The 20,930-nt window shown below is 38.4% G+C and overlaps 1 protein-coding gene across 7 annotated transcripts; it reads left to right on the top strand.

Moving 5' to 3' along the window:
• The first annotated feature begins 844 nt into the window (after nucleotides 1-844).
• On the top strand, nucleotides 845-12,467 carry LOC133722030 (uncharacterized). Of its 7 annotated transcripts, none has more exons than XM_062148828.1 (10): nucleotides 845-1,313; nucleotides 1,801-1,975; nucleotides 2,824-2,957; nucleotides 3,534-3,646; nucleotides 3,746-3,869; nucleotides 3,999-4,154; nucleotides 11,266-11,421; nucleotides 11,829-11,908; nucleotides 12,006-12,055; nucleotides 12,173-12,467. In XM_062148828.1, the coding sequence occupies exons 1-10, from the start codon at nucleotides 912-914 to the stop codon at nucleotides 12,304-12,306; spliced, it is 1,524 nt and encodes a 507-aa protein (XP_062004812.1). In that variant the 5' UTR covers nucleotides 845-911; the 3' UTR covers nucleotides 12,307-12,467. The 7 variants fall into 7 exon arrangements, 4 of the variants coding, with proteins under 4 accessions (XP_062004812.1, XP_062004815.1, XP_062004813.1 ...); XM_062148827.1 differs by having other exon boundaries at nucleotides 847-1,313; nucleotides 1,801-1,990; XR_009852424.1 differs by lacking the exon at nucleotides 12,173-12,467 and adding an exon at nucleotides 11,599-11,687 and having other exon boundaries at nucleotides 848-1,313; nucleotides 1,801-1,990; nucleotides 12,006-12,057.
• The last annotated feature ends 8,463 nt before the right edge of the window (nucleotides 12,468-20,930 follow it).

Here is a 20,930-nt window from a genome sequence, read left to right as displayed (position 1 = left end):
TTGGGCCTCTGCCTTACTAGGTTTTGGTTTGCAGCCTAGTGACCTGGGCCTAGTTTTGGGCCCAGTTCTCCTCTTTCCTATTCACTTAGTCTGGGCTGGACTAGGCTTTTGGGGAGGGGGTCAGTTTCTTTTCTAGCCCTATTTCTATCTCTAGGATGTTACCGTGTGACTGTGTTGTTTTGTTGCGACGTACACCATTTGGGTCTTAGGCGTCAAGATGCTCAAGATAGTGGTTCCATCTTCGGATAGGGTAGGGTTAGGGAAGTTTTATTTTTTGCTTTTCTTTTCTGCAGTTTCTTTAGGTTTTAGCTTTGTTTGCTAGTAATAATTTGGTTGTTTTGGACAGTTTCTATTATGTTTGAACTTTTTAGTTTAGGCATATCTGCTTTGTGCAGACTAGATCTGTTCTTCAATTTGTATTATGATGGATTTTCGAATCTCTCTAACTTAACACCGTGACGTCGTTAATATATTGAATGGAGCTCGACTCTTCTTCCCTAAAATAAATAATATAAAAAAAGTAGTGTCTGATTATTAACACCCTAAATAAAAAGCATCAACAGTCCCGATCCCTCTACAACAGCCCAAATCCCACAAATCAAAAAACTTACAGCAGGTAAACTCATCTCAGTAAATTATACGTTTTCTTTTCTTTTTTGCTTTGGGCTAATAAATTTTCTTTTTATCTTACCCAGTCTGATTTGCACCACAAAAATAGTCAAATTAGTTATTAATCCAACCGTCGTCGTGTCCACAAAAAAAACCAGGATTATCTACTTGTTATCCATGGCAGCCACGTACGCTCTCTTGGCCTATTCTTCCTCTCGAGTCTCGAATATACTAAGGCTTCTCCACACAGCCACACTTAAAACTTTAAAAGTCTCTCTGCAATACCAGAGAAACACAAAAACATGAAAAATATGACAGAATCTAGGTCCCCATTTCTTTTCTGGTTCTCTTTCTTCTGTTTGCTTCATTCGCTTCCTGTCTACTCTGCCAAATCCTCACATCGTAGATTCCCATCTTTACTGATATCCCCAGGAGAAAAGATATCACCTTCTGCTGGTCAAAACCAACTTTACAGAACCAAATACTTCACCCAAGTCCTTGACCATTTCAATTACTATCCCAAGAGCAATGAAACTTTCCAACAGAGGTATTTGATAAATGATACGTTCTGGGGAGGCGCCAAGAGCAATGCTCCAATCTTTGTTTACACTGGTAATGAAGGGAACATAGAATGGTTTGCGGAGAACACTGGTTTTCTGTATGACACGGCTCCCCATTTTAAGGCCCTCATCATTTTCATTGAGGTAATTAAGTTCAATATGAACGATGTTTTCCATGATTATGGAAATTTAATTTAAGAAATGAATAGATAATATTTTAATATAATATATGTTACATTATTAGATTATCAATTTAAATTTAAAATAATAAAAATAAAATTAATTATCTATACTATTATTAAGAGAAGAGGTTTTGTTAGCCAAAATCAAAATTTTTGACCGAAATGACCCTAAAACATTAAAATACTTTGAGAATTAATTAAATCACAAGGGTCATTATGACAATTGCAAATTATATTTTTATTAATAAAAATAAACAAAATAAATCCCACAAATTCCACTTTTCTCTCCTTCTATCCTCTCTATGCAATAACTGTTTTCATCCATTATTTTTTTTCTTTTTTTCTGAAAAGAAAAATACTTACACATGCAGAGCATGTGTAGAGAAATGCTAGTATTTATATAAATCAACAATCTAATAAAATAATTTTCACACACTGCTTAATTGCAGCATAGGTTCTATGGAAAATCTCTACCTTTTGGGGGCAGGAAAGTTGTGGCTTATAGCAATGCAAGTACACTGGGATATCTAAGCTCCACACAAGCCTTGGCAGATTATGCTTCCTTAATTATTGATTTTAAGAAGAATTTGACAGCAACTGACTCACCTGTAGTGGTCTTTGGAGGTTCCTATGGAGGAAGTATGTTATATTTTTTCATTAGAGCAAGTTCACCCGTGGGTCACCTACTATTCACTACTTTTTATGTGTTATTTTATCCTCTGGGTCACGAGTACAGTGTATTTCGTGTCCTGTGTGTCACCCTGGATCACTTGTTGGGTCACCATGGTGACCTGCACAGTGTATTTCGTGCCCTGGGTCACGAGCACAGTGTATTTCGTGACCCAGAGAATGAAAATATACACTAAAAAGTAGTGAATAGTAGGTGACCCGGTGACCCAACGGGTGAACTTGCTCTTAGGGAGAATATCACAAATGGTCACTCAGCTTTTATCTGTTCGACACTTTAGTCACTCACTTTTTAAATATATCACTTTGGTCACTTAACTTTAACTCTGTTATTCACTTTAGTCACTTCGTTAATTTTTTTCATTAAAAAAAAAACTTTATTTGCCACAATATCAATGATATTTTCGTCCAGCCAATTATGAAAAATGAAAAACTAAATTGGAATAATTGAGAGAAGTGATTAAAGTGAGACAAAATGCTCATTCGATGACTAAAGTGATTGACAGAGTAATAGTTGAGTGACAAAATTGATATATTTGAAAATTGAGTGACTAAAGTGTCGAATGAGTCATAGTTGAGTGATCATTTGTGAAATTCTCCCTCTTCATTATTTATGAATATTCTTACTATTTATTTAATTAATATATATATATATATATATATATATATATATATATATATATATAAGTTTCATAATTGACCAAAACAGTAATAATTTTTATTTGACTTGAACAGCTGGTTTGGAATTTAGTTATTATTATAAGTTTAATTTTTTTTTTTTGCAGTGCTGGCAGCATGGTTTAGGTTGAAATATCCCCATGTTACAATTGGAGCTTTGGCATCTTCTTCTCCGATCCTCAATTTTGAGAACATAACATCTCCAGATAGCTTCAACAATATAGTCACTAAAGACTTTAGGGTTCTCTCTCTCTCTCTAGACATTAGTGTGGGATCAAAGATTCACTTATATGTCTAGTAATCATATGATCATATCTTACCGTAAATATGGTAAACACTGTCAAACATATGCAAATACTTTTAATTAAAAATGATGTTAATGAGGGCTTATGTCAAAACTTTGGTAGTAATTTGCCATATATATAATACGCGAACAAAATACATACTAACGTTTTTTATAAAAATATTTTCATATTTTGTATATTTTAAAAAGAATTTGTTAAATTTTCCGTATTTTTGAAGCTAAAAGTATTATACATGATTTTAATGTTTTTTTTTTATATTTTACATATTATTGAAAAATATATATATAAAGTAATATTTAAAGTTAAAAAATGAACAATTAATAAATTTTTTTTTTCAAATTTTTCAATAAAATGTTTGATTAATACACATACATATTCTTCGCGTATTATACGTATTTACTAACTATGGTTCAGAAGTAAATGATTGTGTGGTGGTTAAGCTTATTATAACTATCTAATGGTAACTTTTACTGAATAATTATTTTTATTGTTGCATTTTATGGCTCAATTAGAGTGAGAGTGAAAGTTGTTACAGAGTGATCAAGGGCTCATGGGAAAATATCAAAGACACGGCAAAGCATCCTGGAGGGCTTGAGCTACTTCGGAAATCGTTTAAAATATGCACGTACGATCACAATTTATTTTGTGTTTATATCTAAAACAATAACGGTGAAATATTTATTGTGAATATTCGTTTAAAATATTTCATTACATTTCGTCACAGGAATAATATTAGCTTAGATGATCTTCAAAATTGGCTTGAAGCCGCTTATCTTTACACAGCAATGACGGATTATCCTACTCCATCGAATTTCATGAGTCCCATGCCAGCATATCCAGTGAAACAGGTTAAAGAAACACATAGACAAAAAAAAAAATTTCATTTTTCAAATTTTTATTGATTGAGAACCATCAAATTAATGGTATATATTTTAGTATAAATGATCAAAGAAAATGTGATTGCATTGGTGGTGCAGATGTGTAAGGCAATAGATGATCCAACAACGGGAAATGATACATTTGCAAAGCTATATGGTGCAGCTACTGTCTACTATAATTACAGTGGGACGGCCAAGTGTTTCGATCTTAATGATAAATCAGATCCTCACGACCTCGGAGGATGGGATTGGCAGGTAGGGAGTTCTTATTTTTTTTTCCCTAAATTCTGGATTTTATTTTACCAACATAAACTAAGTGAAATCAACTTGTGAAATGTTTACATTGCTCTTAGAACTTAAGCCACGTAAATGTTAGTAACAACATATAAGACAAGTTATATGTGTATTAGGGCTGGGATTTAGAACCGTAAAACTCAGTTCGGTTCGGTTCTCCAATATATTTACTTAAGTTTTTTCGGTTCGGTTCTGGAAGAAGCAAGTTCGGTTCGGTTCCGGTTCTCTTGTTTTTTTTTTTGCTAGGAACCGAAGGACATATGTCCTTGTATCATTGGAGGTTTGACCAAGCTTATTTCCCTAAAATAAACTTTGCTATAGGAGATCTCAAGACCTATTTTATATACAAAAATGCAAACTTTCTCTTCTTTTCAGCTTTTCTCATCCCTTTCCCTTTCCCTTCGGTTCAGAACCCAAAAACTCCTCTCAAAAGTCAAAACTCATCTCTCTCTCTCTCCCTCTCTCTCTCTCTCCAAATTAAAAATTTCACTGTTCTAGTGTTCTTCATCTTCACTTCTTCCCCAATTCGAAAAGACCAAAACCCAGAAAATGAGAAAACCATCCAACAAGTTCATCTAAAATACGAAATCAACAAATCCCAAACAAAGATCCTCATTCAATCTAGCACCAAGAAGGCTGCTGCAAAGAGATGGAACTGGAAAATTGCCTGTTTCTGGGTTTTTTTTTTCAACTTCATCAAGGAACCGTTGAAACCGGAAAACCGATCCGAAGGTTCTCGGTTCCGGTTCCCGTCGGTTCCGGCACTGTCAACTACAACAACCGAACCGAAGTTTCCTTTCCGGTTCCGGCGAATTTTTGCATTTTCAGAACCGAATCCAGCCCTAATATTGTGTATTGTGATTTCGCTACTGTGACTTGACCATAATGTAGATATTTTATACGCTACAAATCCTACTTTTGACAATGTCCTCTTTTATTTTATTATAGTTTTTATGTTGAAAAGTTCCTCTCTATTTTTTTGTATCTTCAACAGTGAAAGTTATCTTATTTAGCTAAATTTTTTAGAAGTTAAATATAAGTAGCAAATTACTAACTTTTTGCTAACTCCAGACTCTTTATTTTGACTTTTTAGCTATTTTGGAGAGCTTGTTTAGCTTTTTATCTATTTTAGCAGCTGCACCAGACTCTTAAGTGGCTCTCCATTATAACTTTTAGCTATTTCGCTCCTAAATATAGGGAGCGAGATGAGGCTCGTTTTAAATTCCTTTTAAGTTATTTTATGTAATTTATAAATACATTTAAACTATTTAATATTCATTTAAAAAATAATATAAATTCAAAACTAGCTAAAATAGAGAGCATTGATGTAGAAGTATTCAGTTGCTAGCTAAAATGATTTTTTAGCTACTTTAGTTCAAGTTTGACTCAAAAATGACTAGCATTACTAAAGATGGTCGCTATTTGTAAGTTAAACTAAAAAAATTTAAATGTGATTATACGGAATAGAAAACCAATAATCATACGAAATTTTTTTCTAGAGTTTTTTCCGACCTAGCTCTGCGAGTGCCGTCATCTAGGGTGGCGCTTGCTCCTATACCTTCTCTATTTTTCATGGATAATAGTGCAGGCCTAGGCCTGTGGTTTCTCTTCTTTCTCTATTTGACCGGCACGAGCTTGCTGGTGGAGTGGGCAGAGCTTTCTGATTCTATTGGGATGGACTGGCTGGGTTTATTTGACCGCTGTGGTGGATTGAGGTGTGGTACCTTTGTCGGTGTTGCTTTTGGGGCAACACAGGTTTCTAGATGGAGCTTGGATTTGAAATCTCTGACGGATCTGAGGTTTTGTGACAGGCAGTATTGGGATTTTCTTCCTGAGATTATCGGAGGTCTTGGTGCGTTGGGTCTTGCCGGTAGCGATGGTGATCAGCCCCTGGGGTCTTGGGTTAGCACTGATGACGGGGATAACACAGGAAGAGGATGGCCAGTTCTAATGGTTAGCTACTGGCTCTGTACTTTTCGACCCAAGGCATGTGGTGGATGCGGTGGTTTCGTCGGTGGACGAGGTGGCTGTTCTGACGTTGGTGGTGGTGATCAAGGTAGTGGCATTGGCGTGTCTGCTGCGCAGCTGCTGGCCTAGGCTAATACCGGTGGCTGGGGTAGAGTTGGTTGTAATGGTGCAGTCTCTTCGGCGGTGATCGAAGCAGGAGGTGGCGGCTTGATTGGTTGGGGTGGAAGCAGACTGCCCTTTCCAATTTTGACCAATTGGGCCAGCTGGGCCTGGTATTGGTTGGAGGGTCTATTGCAGGGTTGGTTTTGGGTGGGTGGTGTCATAACTTTTATTCAGGCCTGGTCTGCCTTTGGAGTTGAATGGAACTTCTCACTTGGGGCGGTTCTGATGAAGGAAGATGGAGTGGAGGATGACAAATCTCCTCCCCTCATGTCAAGTGTTCTTTAATTTTTTGAGGTCGCAAAGATCAATTTCTGTGAGGATTCATTTTACAATTTTGCTTCGGAGGATTCTGATCTTTGTTTGGAATAATGGTGCGTATTTGTATTAAAATGTGGGTGTATTAGGGGTAACCTGGGTCTTATTCTTATTTAGAGTAAGTTGTTAAGGTTCCCTAAGGAACGATTCTTTCTATCGACCCCATAGGGGTGTTTCGTTTTTGTACTGCTTGCTGAATTTATATAACGGGCTAACCTCTCTTCGTCGAAAAAAAAAAATTTAAATGTGAAATTGTTTAACTTTTTGTTATTTTCTCTCTCTTCTCTAACTAAATTATGTAGCTAGAGAGGAGAGAGAAAATAATAAAAATTCAAATTTGACTTTCATCTTTAAGTTTTTAACAAACTCTCAAAACTATCTTAAAATTAGTTAAATTTTTAACTTTTTGTTAAAATAGTTAGTCTAAATAGAAAAGAGAAAAGAGAAGACACTTTCTTTGGTTAGAATCAAAATTTATTAAATAAAAGACCAAATGGGAGTGTCCAAGAAAACATTTTCGCATTCTTAAAAGTTGAGCCTTAAAATTACCATTGATTTCCTAATAGTATTCACCTGGTTATTTGATGATTAAGAAATTCATAATCAGCTACCGTTGGATTGAAATTCAATGGTTGAGATTAAAATACTTATATTTAATCTCAATATTTGAATTTAAATTTAATGATAAGTTACCATAAATTTCATGATTGAAGACTAGCTACCTCAAGGCTAAGGGGCAGAAAAATTAGTTATACGGTGGTCCAATGACACAAATATGCCTAGAATTCTTTTATGTTTATGCATGTATCTGATGGATTTTTTAAGGGCCGGATTGACTTCATAGCTTTTTTTTTTAAAACAAACTGACAAGTTTTTGATAAATAAAAAGATTACAATAGATAGATGTAGAACCTACATCAAATTGAGAAATACCACAAGCAGTAAGAAAAGCAACAAAATGGGATGCAATTAAGCATTTGATGAGGCACAGGACAGAACCCGGGTTATGTAAAAAGGTACCGATGATATGGTGCACCATCTCTCCACGCAGAGATATGCGTCGAGTAGCGGGTAACCTTCCGTCACCAACCTTGTTCAAGAAACTAAAAAAGGTATCAACAATATGGTGCATCATACCTCCATACACCAAAATGTGTCTAGTAGCGGGTAACCTTTCGTCACTGACCTTGCCTAAATAACAAAAAGCAAAACCAAATGAAAGCAAAAGAAGCCCGATAGGACCCCAGACCCAAATAGCCACCCAAACTAAGATCCAGCCCAAAAGCCAAATCCTAATCTAGGCCCAAACCTGGATCTGACCCGGATCCCAGATCCAGATCCATATCCAGATAGGACCCGGATCCCAAATTGAGATCCCGGCCAGAGGAACCATCACCACCGACCTAAGCTGATCTCCAGTCATGACCGTTGTCGTCCAACCCGGCTCAGCCCGACATGAGTAGATCAATCTAGGACCATCACCATGCCGTCACCATCACCATCACCATCACCACTTCTGAGGCCATCATTGCCCCGCAGCCACGACCACCAGAAGCCACTATTGATCGCGTCGCCGTTGGACCCAGACCCGACCTCCACCTCGTGCTGAATAAGAAGCACGCCGCCGTAACCACCACAATCTTCAACAACAAGCGCAGCACAATCTGGGCCTCCAAAGCAAACCCTGCCGTCGCAATCAAGGCCGATCAGATAGAGAACTAGGAACCCAGATCCAAGCCCAGCGAACCTATGACGACGACGAAACTCTTCCACCACTGCCAATCTCTTTAGTGCGGCCATAAAGAGAGGAAAATCCATTCACTCCTTCCAAATTTGCCAGAGCGTCGCTAGGAAACCCTAGCAGCGCCCCCCCTCCTCTCAAGAGAGTTTTTTTTAATTTATATTTATCAAAAGTTATACTTAACTTTACTTTTACTTCATAGCTTGAAAGTGTTTACTTTGATAAAAACCCTTTTTAAGAGTATCATTAGGCTGATCTTCCTGAATTACAATGAATTGACATTTTCTTGAAAAAATAAATACCACAAATATTTATGAAGAGTCTAAAATGATTACACACATACTTTCTTGAGTTTTTCTACTGGGTCCTCCAAATTTTCTCAATTGACCTCCATCTATTTTGAATTATTGAATTACATATATATCCTCTTATAAAATAACAATTATAGATAATAAATAATAAGCAACTAGTATTTTTTTTTTTGAAGGAAGGACAACAACCTATATTAATTGAAACTGAAGAGTACATGGAGCGATGCATAAAACATCGAAAGAAAACAATAAAACATAAAGAGATGCACAAACACATCTACAATAAAGAAAAAACAATAAATCATAACTAGATACACAAACGCATCGAGAAGGAAAGGTAACCAGGTAACCATGTGACTTGATGCCGACTGGCATCGCTGCACTGCATATGTCACTCGAGCAGTGTAAATGTAATAGTAACCGTAACTGTAACCAGTGATACGAACACCTAAGGGAGGTGATTCGCTCACTCGGAGTTCGAAAGTAACCGAGGGTGTCAAAAACTCTAAAATTAGCAAACGAACTCCCAAGAACCAGAACCAATACCAGATCAAAATGAGCAGTTATCTCGGATTCAAGATCCGGAATTGAGGACGACCTGGGTCCTAAATACGGATCCAAATCCGACCTGCTTCCAAAATCAAGTCTGCCAAAACAGACATGATCAAGGTCCAGGCCCAATTGAAAAAGCCCATTAACCAAGATCCAGCCCATATGAAAACACTCTGGGCACCCGAGCGGCTGCGCACCCATCCTGAGACACACCACCGCGCCGCCAAGTCGCACTGCCACCCAACCGAGATAGACAGCCACACCGCCAAGGCAGATTGCCGGGCCGTCGGCATAACATGGGGGAAACTAGACCGGAGATGATCTGAACGTTTAGACTCCAACCAACGTCGGAATAACGCGACGTCAACCCCCCCTTAAATTCAGCCTCTGCTCCGATCGAGAATCCCAGTGGTAAATCCTCCAACCACCAATCACTAATCGCCGCCGGAGAGGATTCGGATGCATTACAACCATCCACCGCCGTAGCCCGGTAGTAGCACCCAGAAGCCATCTCCTCCCAAAACTGATAGACCCGGGATCCCAAGTATGGTTTGGATCCACCAGATCATGGCGCCGCCCTTCACCACCATGCTTGAAACAGATTGCAGCACGAGTAAAGCCCGAAGGGGTTGAATCCCATCGGCAAAAAGACGAGACTAGGGTGCAGCAACCCGAAGGTTGAAGAGGGGAGATTCTCGAGTCCAAAAGACTCAACAACCAAGGACCACGGCCATCGCCGCAATCCAAGAAAATCGAACGGCAATACCCTAGGGTTAGCCGCCGCAAAGAGGAGAGAGCGAGACTTCTCATTTTTTAGGGTCCTAGTATTTTCTTTGTTTAAGGTTTGGTGGAGGATGAGTTTTTTTGTTTTGTTTTTTGGTTCTATAGTTTTTGTTATCGTCTTATCGATGACTTTTACTTTCTTTAAAATGAATTATTCTCCAAGTAGTAAGTAAGAGATAACTTATGAAAACCTCCCGGAATAAGAATTGCAGCGAGGAATTGGAATCTTAGATAGATCATGGTATAAATTAATGACAAAAAAAAAAAATATATATATATATATATATATACAGTCCGGCTACGGTGCGGACGTCCGTACCGTGCGGACGGTACAGATTTACCGTTTTCCCCCAGTTTCCGATCACATTTTCACATTTTAACCGTTCAGTTTTTAGGTCCTAATGTATAGATCACCTCTGCAAAATTTCAGCCAATTTGGTGATCGTTAAGGCATCCAAAACTGCAAATTACAACAATGTACACGAACGGTTCTGGTTCGACAGATTCGGTTCGTTCGTGTAAATTGCAGTTTTTGATGCCTTAACGATCACCAAATTGGCTGAAATTTTGCAGAGATGATCTATACGTTAGGACCTAAAAACTGAATGGTTAAGATCAAAATATGTGATCGGAAAGTGAGTGAAAACCGGAAATCCGTACCGAAATTTCGGTACGGACGTCCGCACCTGAGAAAAATCCTATATATATATATATAAGCTAGCTACCATTCATGCAATTTCAAAGCTTTACTATTATATATGTTGTCCCCTTACATATATGGAAAGTCTGAATCAAAAACTTTATTGTCAAATCGTGTTGCAAATATTTCGGTTCAATTAAATGAGAGATTTTTAATTCATGAACAAAAGTTTTAAAAAAAAAAATTGGTTAAGTTTTTGGGTATGCATGCAAAAAATCAGAGGAATGGAGGTATAATGATTGAACTAGAGGTATAATGAGTAATTTATTATTGTATGTGTGAATAATATGACTAAGGTTGTTTTAGGAATTTAAAAAGTGGTCCAGTGAGCAAGCTTTTTTATTTAAAAGCAAAAATAAGGTGTAGAGAGGGGGATCGAGCAAAACCTTGCAATGCCATCCCTAATTCGATACGTTCTCATGAATGAATCATACTATTTTTTTGTTTGGCGAAGCAAATGTACATGTGATCGATCATGATGGACTTATACATAGTACCCGATCATCATTTTGACTTATAAGAATTTGGTACGAACTGTAGGCGTGTACAGAGATGATAATGCAAACAGATGGTAACAATGAGGAGAGCATGTTCCCACCTTCTGAGTGGCAATACAAAGATCAAGTCTCTTATTGCGAAGAGACTTACGGCGTTGAGCCTAGGCCTAATTGGATCACCACGGAGTTTGGCGGCCATGTGAGTACTCTATCATCATCATTTTCCATCATTAATCCAAACTTTATATCAATTAATTAGTACACTCTGTTTGTTTGATAGTTTCTTTCTTTCTTGAGATCGAGATGAGAATTATTCTTATATATGAGACGATTATTGTGACAGAAACGTTGTAAATCTCGGCACGGTTGGATGCAGATTTAGGAAGTTTCCAAAAATCCCTGGTTATCGTAGCCGGCATTGAAACATTTTTTCATTGAAGTATGCGTTCAGGCAAGAGCTCCGGGGTCAGTCTTACCTCCGGTGCCGCGCTTTAGTCATTGCACGTATACATATACTATATACTTAATGTAGGCAAGAATTTTGTGGAAATTGGAGGTAACTTGGGTTTCAAGGCTCAATCTTGGATATACTGTTTCAATTGGCAGGATATCAAGAGGGTTTTGAGAAGATTTGGGAGCAACATCATCTTCTTTAATGGCTTAAGAGACCCTTGGAGTGGTGGAGGGTAATGATCAATTTCTTTCCCAGTTAATTTTATTAACCTAAAGCCCTAAACTGTATTTCTTACCCGTCTTAATTCCTTTTGGTGTTTATCATTTCAGGGTGCTGAACAATATTTCCAAGAGGATAGTAGCAATTGTTGCAAAAGAAGGTTCATACCTAGCTAGTCACTTCCAAATCAAATGAACTTACAGATAAATACATGAAAGCATGCAATTTGAGGAGAATGCATACTAACACATTTGTGATGCTGGTTCTTAATAAACAGGTGCTCACCATGTTGACTTGAGGTTCAAAACTAGTGAAGATCCAGAATGGCTTAACGATGTGAGGAAGCAAGAGATCAAGATCATTGCAAAGTGGATCTCAGAATATTATCATGACCTTGCTGATAAACATTAGTTTTCATTTGCCTTGATCAGGAGGCTGCAGAAATCTAAAAACTGCCTTTCTGAGTTTTATTCAATGTTTTAAAACGCTAAGACGTACCCCGAGACGTTTTCAAGAAAGTCTTACTAAGGCGTAAGCCTTACATTATATAAATACACACACACACACACACACACACACACACATATATATATATAGACACTATTTTTTTTTTTTTACAAAGTAATAGAGATTTCATTCAATAGAGGTCGACTCAACTCTAGTTCTTAATTTTCTTCGATCCCCACACTTAGTACCTTGGCAACTATAGGTGGAATAGGAAAACTGCCTGCATCAAATCTCTCAAATGCAATTTCGGTCGTCTCATATATTTTGGGAAATAAATCAAGTAGCAGATACACTTCCTAATTATGGCTCATCTTCTACTGAGTTTATCTGGCGGGACTCAAGTCCTCCATTCGCCTCATCTCTTTGTAATAGGGATATGTTAGGTCTCCCTTATTTTCGTTTTCACTGATTAATTGTCATTGTGATTCTCACATGCAGTAAGTTTTAGTGCTTACTGCAAACTTGTAATCTTTTTCTTTCCTTTCAATAAATTATTCATCGTTTTTTTCAAGGATTCATAAAAAATAAAAAAATAAATAATTCATTCAGTCCCAATGCCAGAACAACACTTACAGATGATCCCCATATGCTTGTACCCTACATCAGTGGTCAAATAGGTAAGGGAAAAAGTGTACCATCCGCTAGTACATTCTCGTTCAACTAATCAAGAGCCTACACAATTACAAATCTCAGCTTACATTAAGAAAACTACCTTGAATCTCCCTTCGTTAATGCACTCAATTTTGGTACTCCAGGAGATTCATTAACTTGGTGTAAAAATAGACCATAGCAGTGTAGACTAACGCTCGCTAAAAAACAAGCATAAATTGGGCCGAAACCCACTACATTCCCCCAAACAAAATAGGGAGTTATTGGAAGGGCTGCAACGCAAAAACCCAAAGGAAGCTCAGCCCAGAAGCACAACAACTTGGCATGGCCCAACCCAGCCCCTGCTGTAGCACCGTCGAAAGCACCACGCCTGCCACAGAACGAAGGGCACCCCCAGTGATCTTGACGCCACCTCCAGAGAGTTTGATGCACCGCTACGACCAAAACTCACCTAGAACCCCAACATCAGATCCACCATTGACCTCTGCAATACCGTCACGTAGCTACAGCCGCCGCCGTCTGGTAACCAACCCATGCAGCCTGACAATGATCCATGAATCGATGCTAGCGACCTTAACCGCCTCAACGATGCAGTGAGGCCAAGCCTGATGCCGACAGACACCACTATCTTGCCTCCAAGCAAAGCCGCCCCAAGACCCGAAGGCAAGGCCTATAACTACCATTCGTCCGGTAGCAGCACCAGCACATCATTGTGACCAAGATCGGCGCTAACGCTGGGCCACCACCGGACGAGCATCGCTTGGCTAACACCGGAGTGTGCCTAGGGTTTGAGAGAAAAAACCAATGTGGCTCTAGAATATAGAAATTGTTTAAAAGAACCCGAGAACATTAATAATGTAAGAAAATAAATTTATACACTACTAATTTTTTATCGACTTAATCTCAATCCCTTTTTTATAGTTATTTTGATAGAGTTAAGATTCTTTTTTATTTTTCTAGTGCAAAGAAAGGAAAATCTTATTTTCACTTAACCTCCTATTCTAATTCCAAGAACAGTACGTTTAAAACCTATCCTTATCTCTTTCTTTCTTTTTCTCAAAAAAGAGTTCATCTTCCATTAATCTCTATCCTAACTTCAAGAGAACTAGATCTCAAACCATATTCACAAGTTTCGCAGAGTAGGATAGATGTAGAGGCATAAGAAGAAGTCAGCAAAGGCAAATCGTGTTGCCAAGTAGCCTCACCTTCATTGTGGATTTCACTATTCTGATCACAGCAACATTCATCATTTTCGGTTTTGAAAAAAAAAAAAAAAAAATCTGTGCATGCGTCTTTGGCGCCTCAGGCAACGCTTTAAGTGCTTTTCGGGCCTTGTCGCCTTGACATCAAAACTAACTCATTTTAAGGGGGAATTTGCACTTAGAACACCTTAGGCGCGCCGTGAGGAGCATTTTTTAATACATTAATTTTCTTAAATAATGAACTAATTCTTTAATTCTTTTGTATATAGTGTTTGTAATGGGATCAGTGTTTTTTTTTTTTTTTTGAAAAGGGATCAGTGTTTTTTTTTTTTTTTTTTGAAAAGGGATCAGTGTTTTAAAACACTAGGTGTAACCCAAAGCGTTTTTGGAAGAGTCTCATTTAAGCATAAGCCATGAAGCGTATAAAATTTATAAATAAAACATTCATCATATATAGAGAAAATATTATTTATGGCCACTAATGATAATCCTTCATAATTAAGCTAACAATAAAAAGAAAATTTCTCTATATTCAAGTCAGTCTTGCTCATCCTGAACTAATATGCATGAAGAATACGTATCTATACAGCCCTCCCCGGCCATTTTTGCAATTCGTATGACAGATTTATACCAGCACAAAGTTGGCTCTGTGCATTAGCATTTCTGCTGCACAGTTTCACTTTGTTATTTCTTTTCAACCTCAAATCAACTCTCATTGACCTACGATTTTACATATGTTTTTCTTAAGGCCGTATCATAGCATAGAGTTTGTGTCGAAAGTCTTAGGTTCCAAAATTGAGTCCTACAGTCTAGCTTTGTGGTTAGAAATAGGATTATGTTTTAATTAGTGTGCATTTCTCATAGGAACCTCCGAGTTGAACGAAGGTTTTCTTTTACAAGTGCAACAGTGAAGTGGAGCTAAGTAGAGCAAGTAATTAGCATTGAAATCAAGGTAGGTGGTCTTGGGGAAACCTTTTAAAATGATCGGTGGTTGATTTTATTAAACTTTGTGAATTATGGTTTGTTTGCGATGTTTGAGATAACATTCTTGTTTGACATTTTGTGACTTAAATGTGAGCACTGATTACATATCTAAATGCCTAGCTATCTAGCTATGTTCTTTATTACATTGTCATTCATCAAACATTGATGCATATGAGTATTGGCATATGATTATCATTCATCATGACATGTTGAAGATTGATAGATAGGGATTGGAATGGATCTTAATTATGTTATGCAAATGGATATGGAAACAATGAAAATTATGGGAAATAGCTTTTGTGTAGTTGAGTTTACGTCATCGGACATTCAAGATCTATGATCAGCTTGGATTTCGGAACAACGATTCAAGGGTATGTCTAAGTTTTGGGTTTGAAGACCATGAGTAAACTCAACTTTTAGAAAACCAGAGTTGGCTGCAACACTCTACATCCCATGTGCATCACTTATGCTCATGTGATAAAAAAAAAAATTACTGGCTTTCTCCTTTTTTTGGATAGACTTTTTTTGTTGATTTTTTTTGGGCGAAATACTTATTACTACCCTGTAGTTTGGGTCCAAAATCAATTCAGTCTCTGAACTTCTAATTTCATCAAGAACACCCCTGCACTTTCAATTTTGATCTAATAGGTCCAATTTATTAGTCTTCCGACAATTGAGTCATTTAACTTGTTGACGTGACTCATATATGGCCTATGTTTTATGATGTGGTGGCCTACATAGTCAATTTAGGAGTGAGATCCACTATTAGAAATCTATCAAATAAATAGTTTTTCAACAAATAATCTAACTATAATTTGAACCCATAACAGAATATTAACGAATTGGACCTATTAGATCAAAATTGAAAGTGCAGGGGTGTTTTTGATGAAATTAGAAGTCCAGGGACTGAATTAATTCTGGACCTAAACCACAGGGTAGTAACCAGTATTTAACCCTTTTTTTTTTTAATGATTAAATTCTGCTTACTATCTTGTACTTTCAAGGGTTCATCAGTTTAGTCTCTACACTTCTAATTTAATCAGAAAAGTCCTTGCACTCTCCAATTTCATCAAATCGATCCAATCCGTCACTATTCCATCAATTTTCGCTGTTAAAATGCTGACGTGGGACCTTCTCACAAGGAAAATTCCTAAACTACCCATTGCTAGGTAGCCCGCCAACGCGTTAGTATTGTGAATGCATATGGGTAGTTTAGAAATTTTCCCCGAAAATTGACGGAGTGGTGATGGATTGGATCGATTTGATGAAATTGGAGAGTGCAAGGACTTTTCTGATTAAATTAGAAGTGCAGAGACTAAACTGATGAACCCTTGAAAGTACAGGGTAGTAAGCAGAATTTAGTCCTTTTTTTAATCGAAAAATGTCATCTCAATATTGAATTTCAGCAAATACTCCAAATAGTACAAAAACGACAAAGCCCTAGGAGTCATCAGAAAGAGTCGTTTAACAGAATACATTAAAAATCTATTCTAAAAGAAGAATAAGCACACAACACACCCACAGTATATCCACTTTTTAAGTTACGCACTTCTATTAAAACAAAAAATTTAGAACTCCGAAGTAAAATAAATGAGTCAACAGAGCAACTAATTTTTTGCGACCTGAAAAATTTATGCAATGCTAGGACTAGAAGCTGACACCTCACCCTCCAGTCAATCTTCCGTAACAATCACTTCCTCTATGTTTGTCACTCCTTCAGTCTTTGTAGCCTCATCCTTCGCCTAAAGAAAACACTTTCATTTCTTAAGACACTTCACTTTTAGCTCCTTATTCTAATCATGAGATTGCTTGGCCTTGACTAACCATCTCGACTAACGGAGGCCTAGGGGTGGGTTCGCGAAATCGAAAACAGAAAAAAACCGAGCCGAAAGCCAAACCGAAGTCGAAAAAAAAACCGTACTGAAGAAAAAACCGCACCAAAATAGAAAAAACTGAACTGAACCGAACCGGTTTGGTTCAGTTTTCAATTTTTAGGGGCCAAAAACCGCTCAAAACCAAACCAAACCGGACTACATAAAACGACGTCGTTTTGTGTCTTAAGTTAGAAACCTTAATAACGACGTCGTTTTGTGTCTTAAGTTAGAAACCTTAATAACTTGAGCCATATAAATAGCCTCTCAATCTTCAATTCCTCACTTCCTCTCTCAGTCTCTTGAACACGGCCTCCCTCACTTCCTCTCTCCTTTCAGCGACTCATACACATCTTAACACTCCTCTCTCTCTCTCTCGCCTCGCTCAGCTATTACTTGGTCCGGCGGCCAAGGTGGTGGTCCGATTCGTCAATCGCCGTCAAGTTCCTTGACTCGGATGTTCTAGGGTAATCGAAGATCGTCGTCGGCCAAGGTGGTGGTCTGATTCACTGATTTGCTTTTCAACTATCTTTACTTGTCTGTTCACCTAATTCATTTTGTTAATGTAATCATTTCAGGGTCCAAAGAAAGGTGTAAAGCTTCTAGTTGCTTCTTGTAAGAAGAAGCTCGTAACTCTATGCTCCTTCTATATCTTTTGTGATGATTCTTTCAATTTTAATGTTTGTAGTATTTATTGTTGCGATTGTTTTTACTGATTGCGGTAGTGGCTTGATAGGAAAACCAGTTAACCCACTGTCTGAGACATTGCCTCGGAAGAGATATCCGTCCCGATTCGTCAAATGGCCCAAGATTGTTCACATCTGACTTGGTATGTATTCTAACCTTCCTCCTCCTTTTTTTTCCTTATATATCATGCATATTCATCTCAGTATAATGGATTAGATTGCAGATCTGAATCAGTTTTGCATTTTGGTGTTATTTTCAATTGGGGTCTTAGAACTATAATTATACTAGCACTTTACGATTTATGTTATTTGGACACACCGTACAACATAAGACTTATCAGTTATGATTTGTGTAATTCTAAATGAATTAGAGGGTGAAGTCAACTACTTGCTGAGTCTTTTGATTGTTGTTGATCATTGCAAAATACAATTGTTGGGCATGGAAAATTGGAAATACTCTTGTACAGTTTTACTTCATGACGTGATGTTGTAAAATTAAGATTGCAGGTTGAATCTTCTCTTTGATATTATATTGAATTACTTTTTGTAAAACTTGGTATCTTAAAGTATCTTCGTAATAGTATATGCCTTATTAATGTTTGGGCTAATTATTTTTTAGTACCCTGTGGTTTGAGCCCAACATCGATTCAGTCCCTCGACTTTCAATTTCATCAAAAACACCCATGCATTATCAAATCTCATCTAATAGGTCATTCCGTCAATTGGAGCCGTTAACTCGCTGACGAGGCATGCCATGTCAGACCATGTGGGCCCCACCTATGAGGCAAAATTCCAAAATTGCCCCTGCCTCTCTCCCAGCTCCCGAAGAACTCGGCTTTGGCTCAAAACTCTGCATCTTGCCATCTTCCCTTTGTTTCTGCATAATTTGGCTCGAAATTATGTGTAAGTTCCTTCATCTCTTCCTCTTCACTCTTCATGCTCTTATTCGGCATCCCATTAGGATTGACCACCATTCCACCATTCTGCCTCATATTAGGCCTATGCCATCGACCTCAGCGCCATCTCCACCGCCAGAATCCCCCCGTTCTCTTCGTCCACCTCGCGCGGCGCCGCCTTCGCCTCTGGCGAGGCCTTCACGTCCGTCTCGAGCTGCTTAAGCAGCTCCGACGACTCCACCAGCATAAACGACACTCTCTCTAGAAACCAAACCGCAATCATGGCCAGGATCACCGAAAGCGGGTTCCCGCTCTCGTCCATTGAGCTGAAATCTGGGGTCGGGTCGGGTTTGGGAGAAAGGTTGGGGCATTCGGGGAGGAGGCGACATCCCTCTGGTATCGATTTGGTCATTCGTCGACCCTGGAGCGGGAATCGACGCCGTGAAGCTTCGTGTTTTTCGGTTGTTCTTCGACGAATTCCGGCAACGGAATGATCTGTTGGTAAGGAAATTGATCCCCTCGTCGTACTCTACGTGTTGGTGTACTTGGTTTTTATATTAATTGAGTTTTGATCGAGTTCTTGTTTTTGGGTGTTCTTGGCCTTCATCGGAGTTCACTATTCACGATCGTTGTTCTTAAGGTTCTGGGTTCGATTCCGAAGTCGATTCTTGCTCTAGATGTTATGTTGGTACTCAGGTACACCAGATTTCAGAATTTGGGAAGTGATGTGCAAAGCTAGGCGTTATCGAAGAGTAGCTGAATTTTGGTTTCGGGTTAGGGGACATATGCTCGGAGATTGTGTTTGCAGCAACCCAAACTCAATCACCATAATTCATGCAATTAAGGTAAATCTCAGTTTTTCAACTCAATGTGTAGTGCTATTGCTTTTGGCAGTAAAGGTTTAGCGGCGGGTTGGGGTTGCTGTGGCGAAGGGAGGAGGGGTTGTTGTAGGGAGGGAGGGCCTCGCGGCCGTCGTTTCTCTGGCGGCGTGATGGAGCCGTCGACGAAGCCTAGGAGATTGTGAGCTTTGAATATGGTGGTCATCAGAAACTTCCAGATGGTGAAGTTGGAGGAGTCGAGTCTTATGGGTATGAGATTGGAGATGGAGGCGTAGAGAACGTCTGACGTCTTGGGATAGCCGGAGGTCAGAGACGGAGCTGCGGTCATTGCAGAAAAGGTGGTGGTTCTCTCTCTGTGGCCTGGGCTTGGGCAGGGGTATGCCGAGTTCTTCTGGAGTTGGAAGAGAGGCAGGGGCAATTTTGGAATTTTTCCTGATAGGTGGGGCCCACATGGTCTGACATGGCATGCCTCGTCAGCGAGTTAACGGCTTCAATTGACGGATTATTAACGGAAGGACCTATTAGATGAGATTTGATAATGCAGGGGTGTTTTTGATGAAATTGAAAGTCGAGGGACTGAATCGATGTTGGGCTCAAACCACAGGGTACTAAACAGTAATTAGCCCTTAATGTTTTCATATCATTAGGTATCTTCATTGCTGCTGGTAATGCATAATTATGGATGAAGTAGGCTTTAACAATGAATTAGAATGGGCATTGACAGCTGCTTCTGCTATTAAAGTTGCTGCCTTTGAACTAATAGGTAGATGTATTACGGGCTTTTATTGCCAATTTACTCATATCACTTCCATTTTGCAGCTCTTACATATGAGCTAAGGATATACTTAAGTTTTTTATGTCTCTGTCTACGTATTCTTTGTCCCTTTACTTAATTCTGGAACATCCTGTAGACCAGCATGATGAAGTATGAATTTATACATGTAATTCATGCTCTTATATGTCATCTAATGTGTCTCAGGAGAGGTCAAATGATTGCATTTATTTGCAGCCTAGTTGAACTTGGTAGTGCTGCTTAAAGAGTGGATGGTGTTAATTCAAATTCAACAAGTACGTCATCTATCATTGCTCGTGTATTATAAACCATTGGTCTTTTACATCTTTTAAACTTCTTAACAGGTGATTCAATCATGTTCACTCCAAGAAGGCCACTGAAGTAGGGCTGGCAAATTCTCCCGAACCAAACCGTACCAACCGCATCCGAGCCGAGCCAAGTGAATTGGTAGCCGAAAACTTGGTAACCGAAGTCTTGGTACGGTACAACCGTACCGACTCCACATACACGGTACGGTAATGGTTTCAATTTTCACATATACATGGTATACCGTACCGTACCGAATACATGTATCATACTCATATTTTTTTAATTTTTTATTCTTTGGTCTTCTTCTTTTGGACTCTTCTTCTCTCTTCTGAGTCTTCT

The sequence above is a fragment of the Rosa rugosa genome, chromosome 7 (assembly GCF_958449725.1).
Source record: "Rosa rugosa chromosome 7, drRosRugo1.1, whole genome shotgun sequence".
NCBI classification, from domain to species: domain Eukaryota; kingdom Viridiplantae; phylum Streptophyta; class Magnoliopsida; order Rosales; family Rosaceae; genus Rosa; species Rosa rugosa.
Note: the sequence above shows the minus strand (reverse complement) of the source record. Positions and strands in the feature narration are given on the sequence as shown.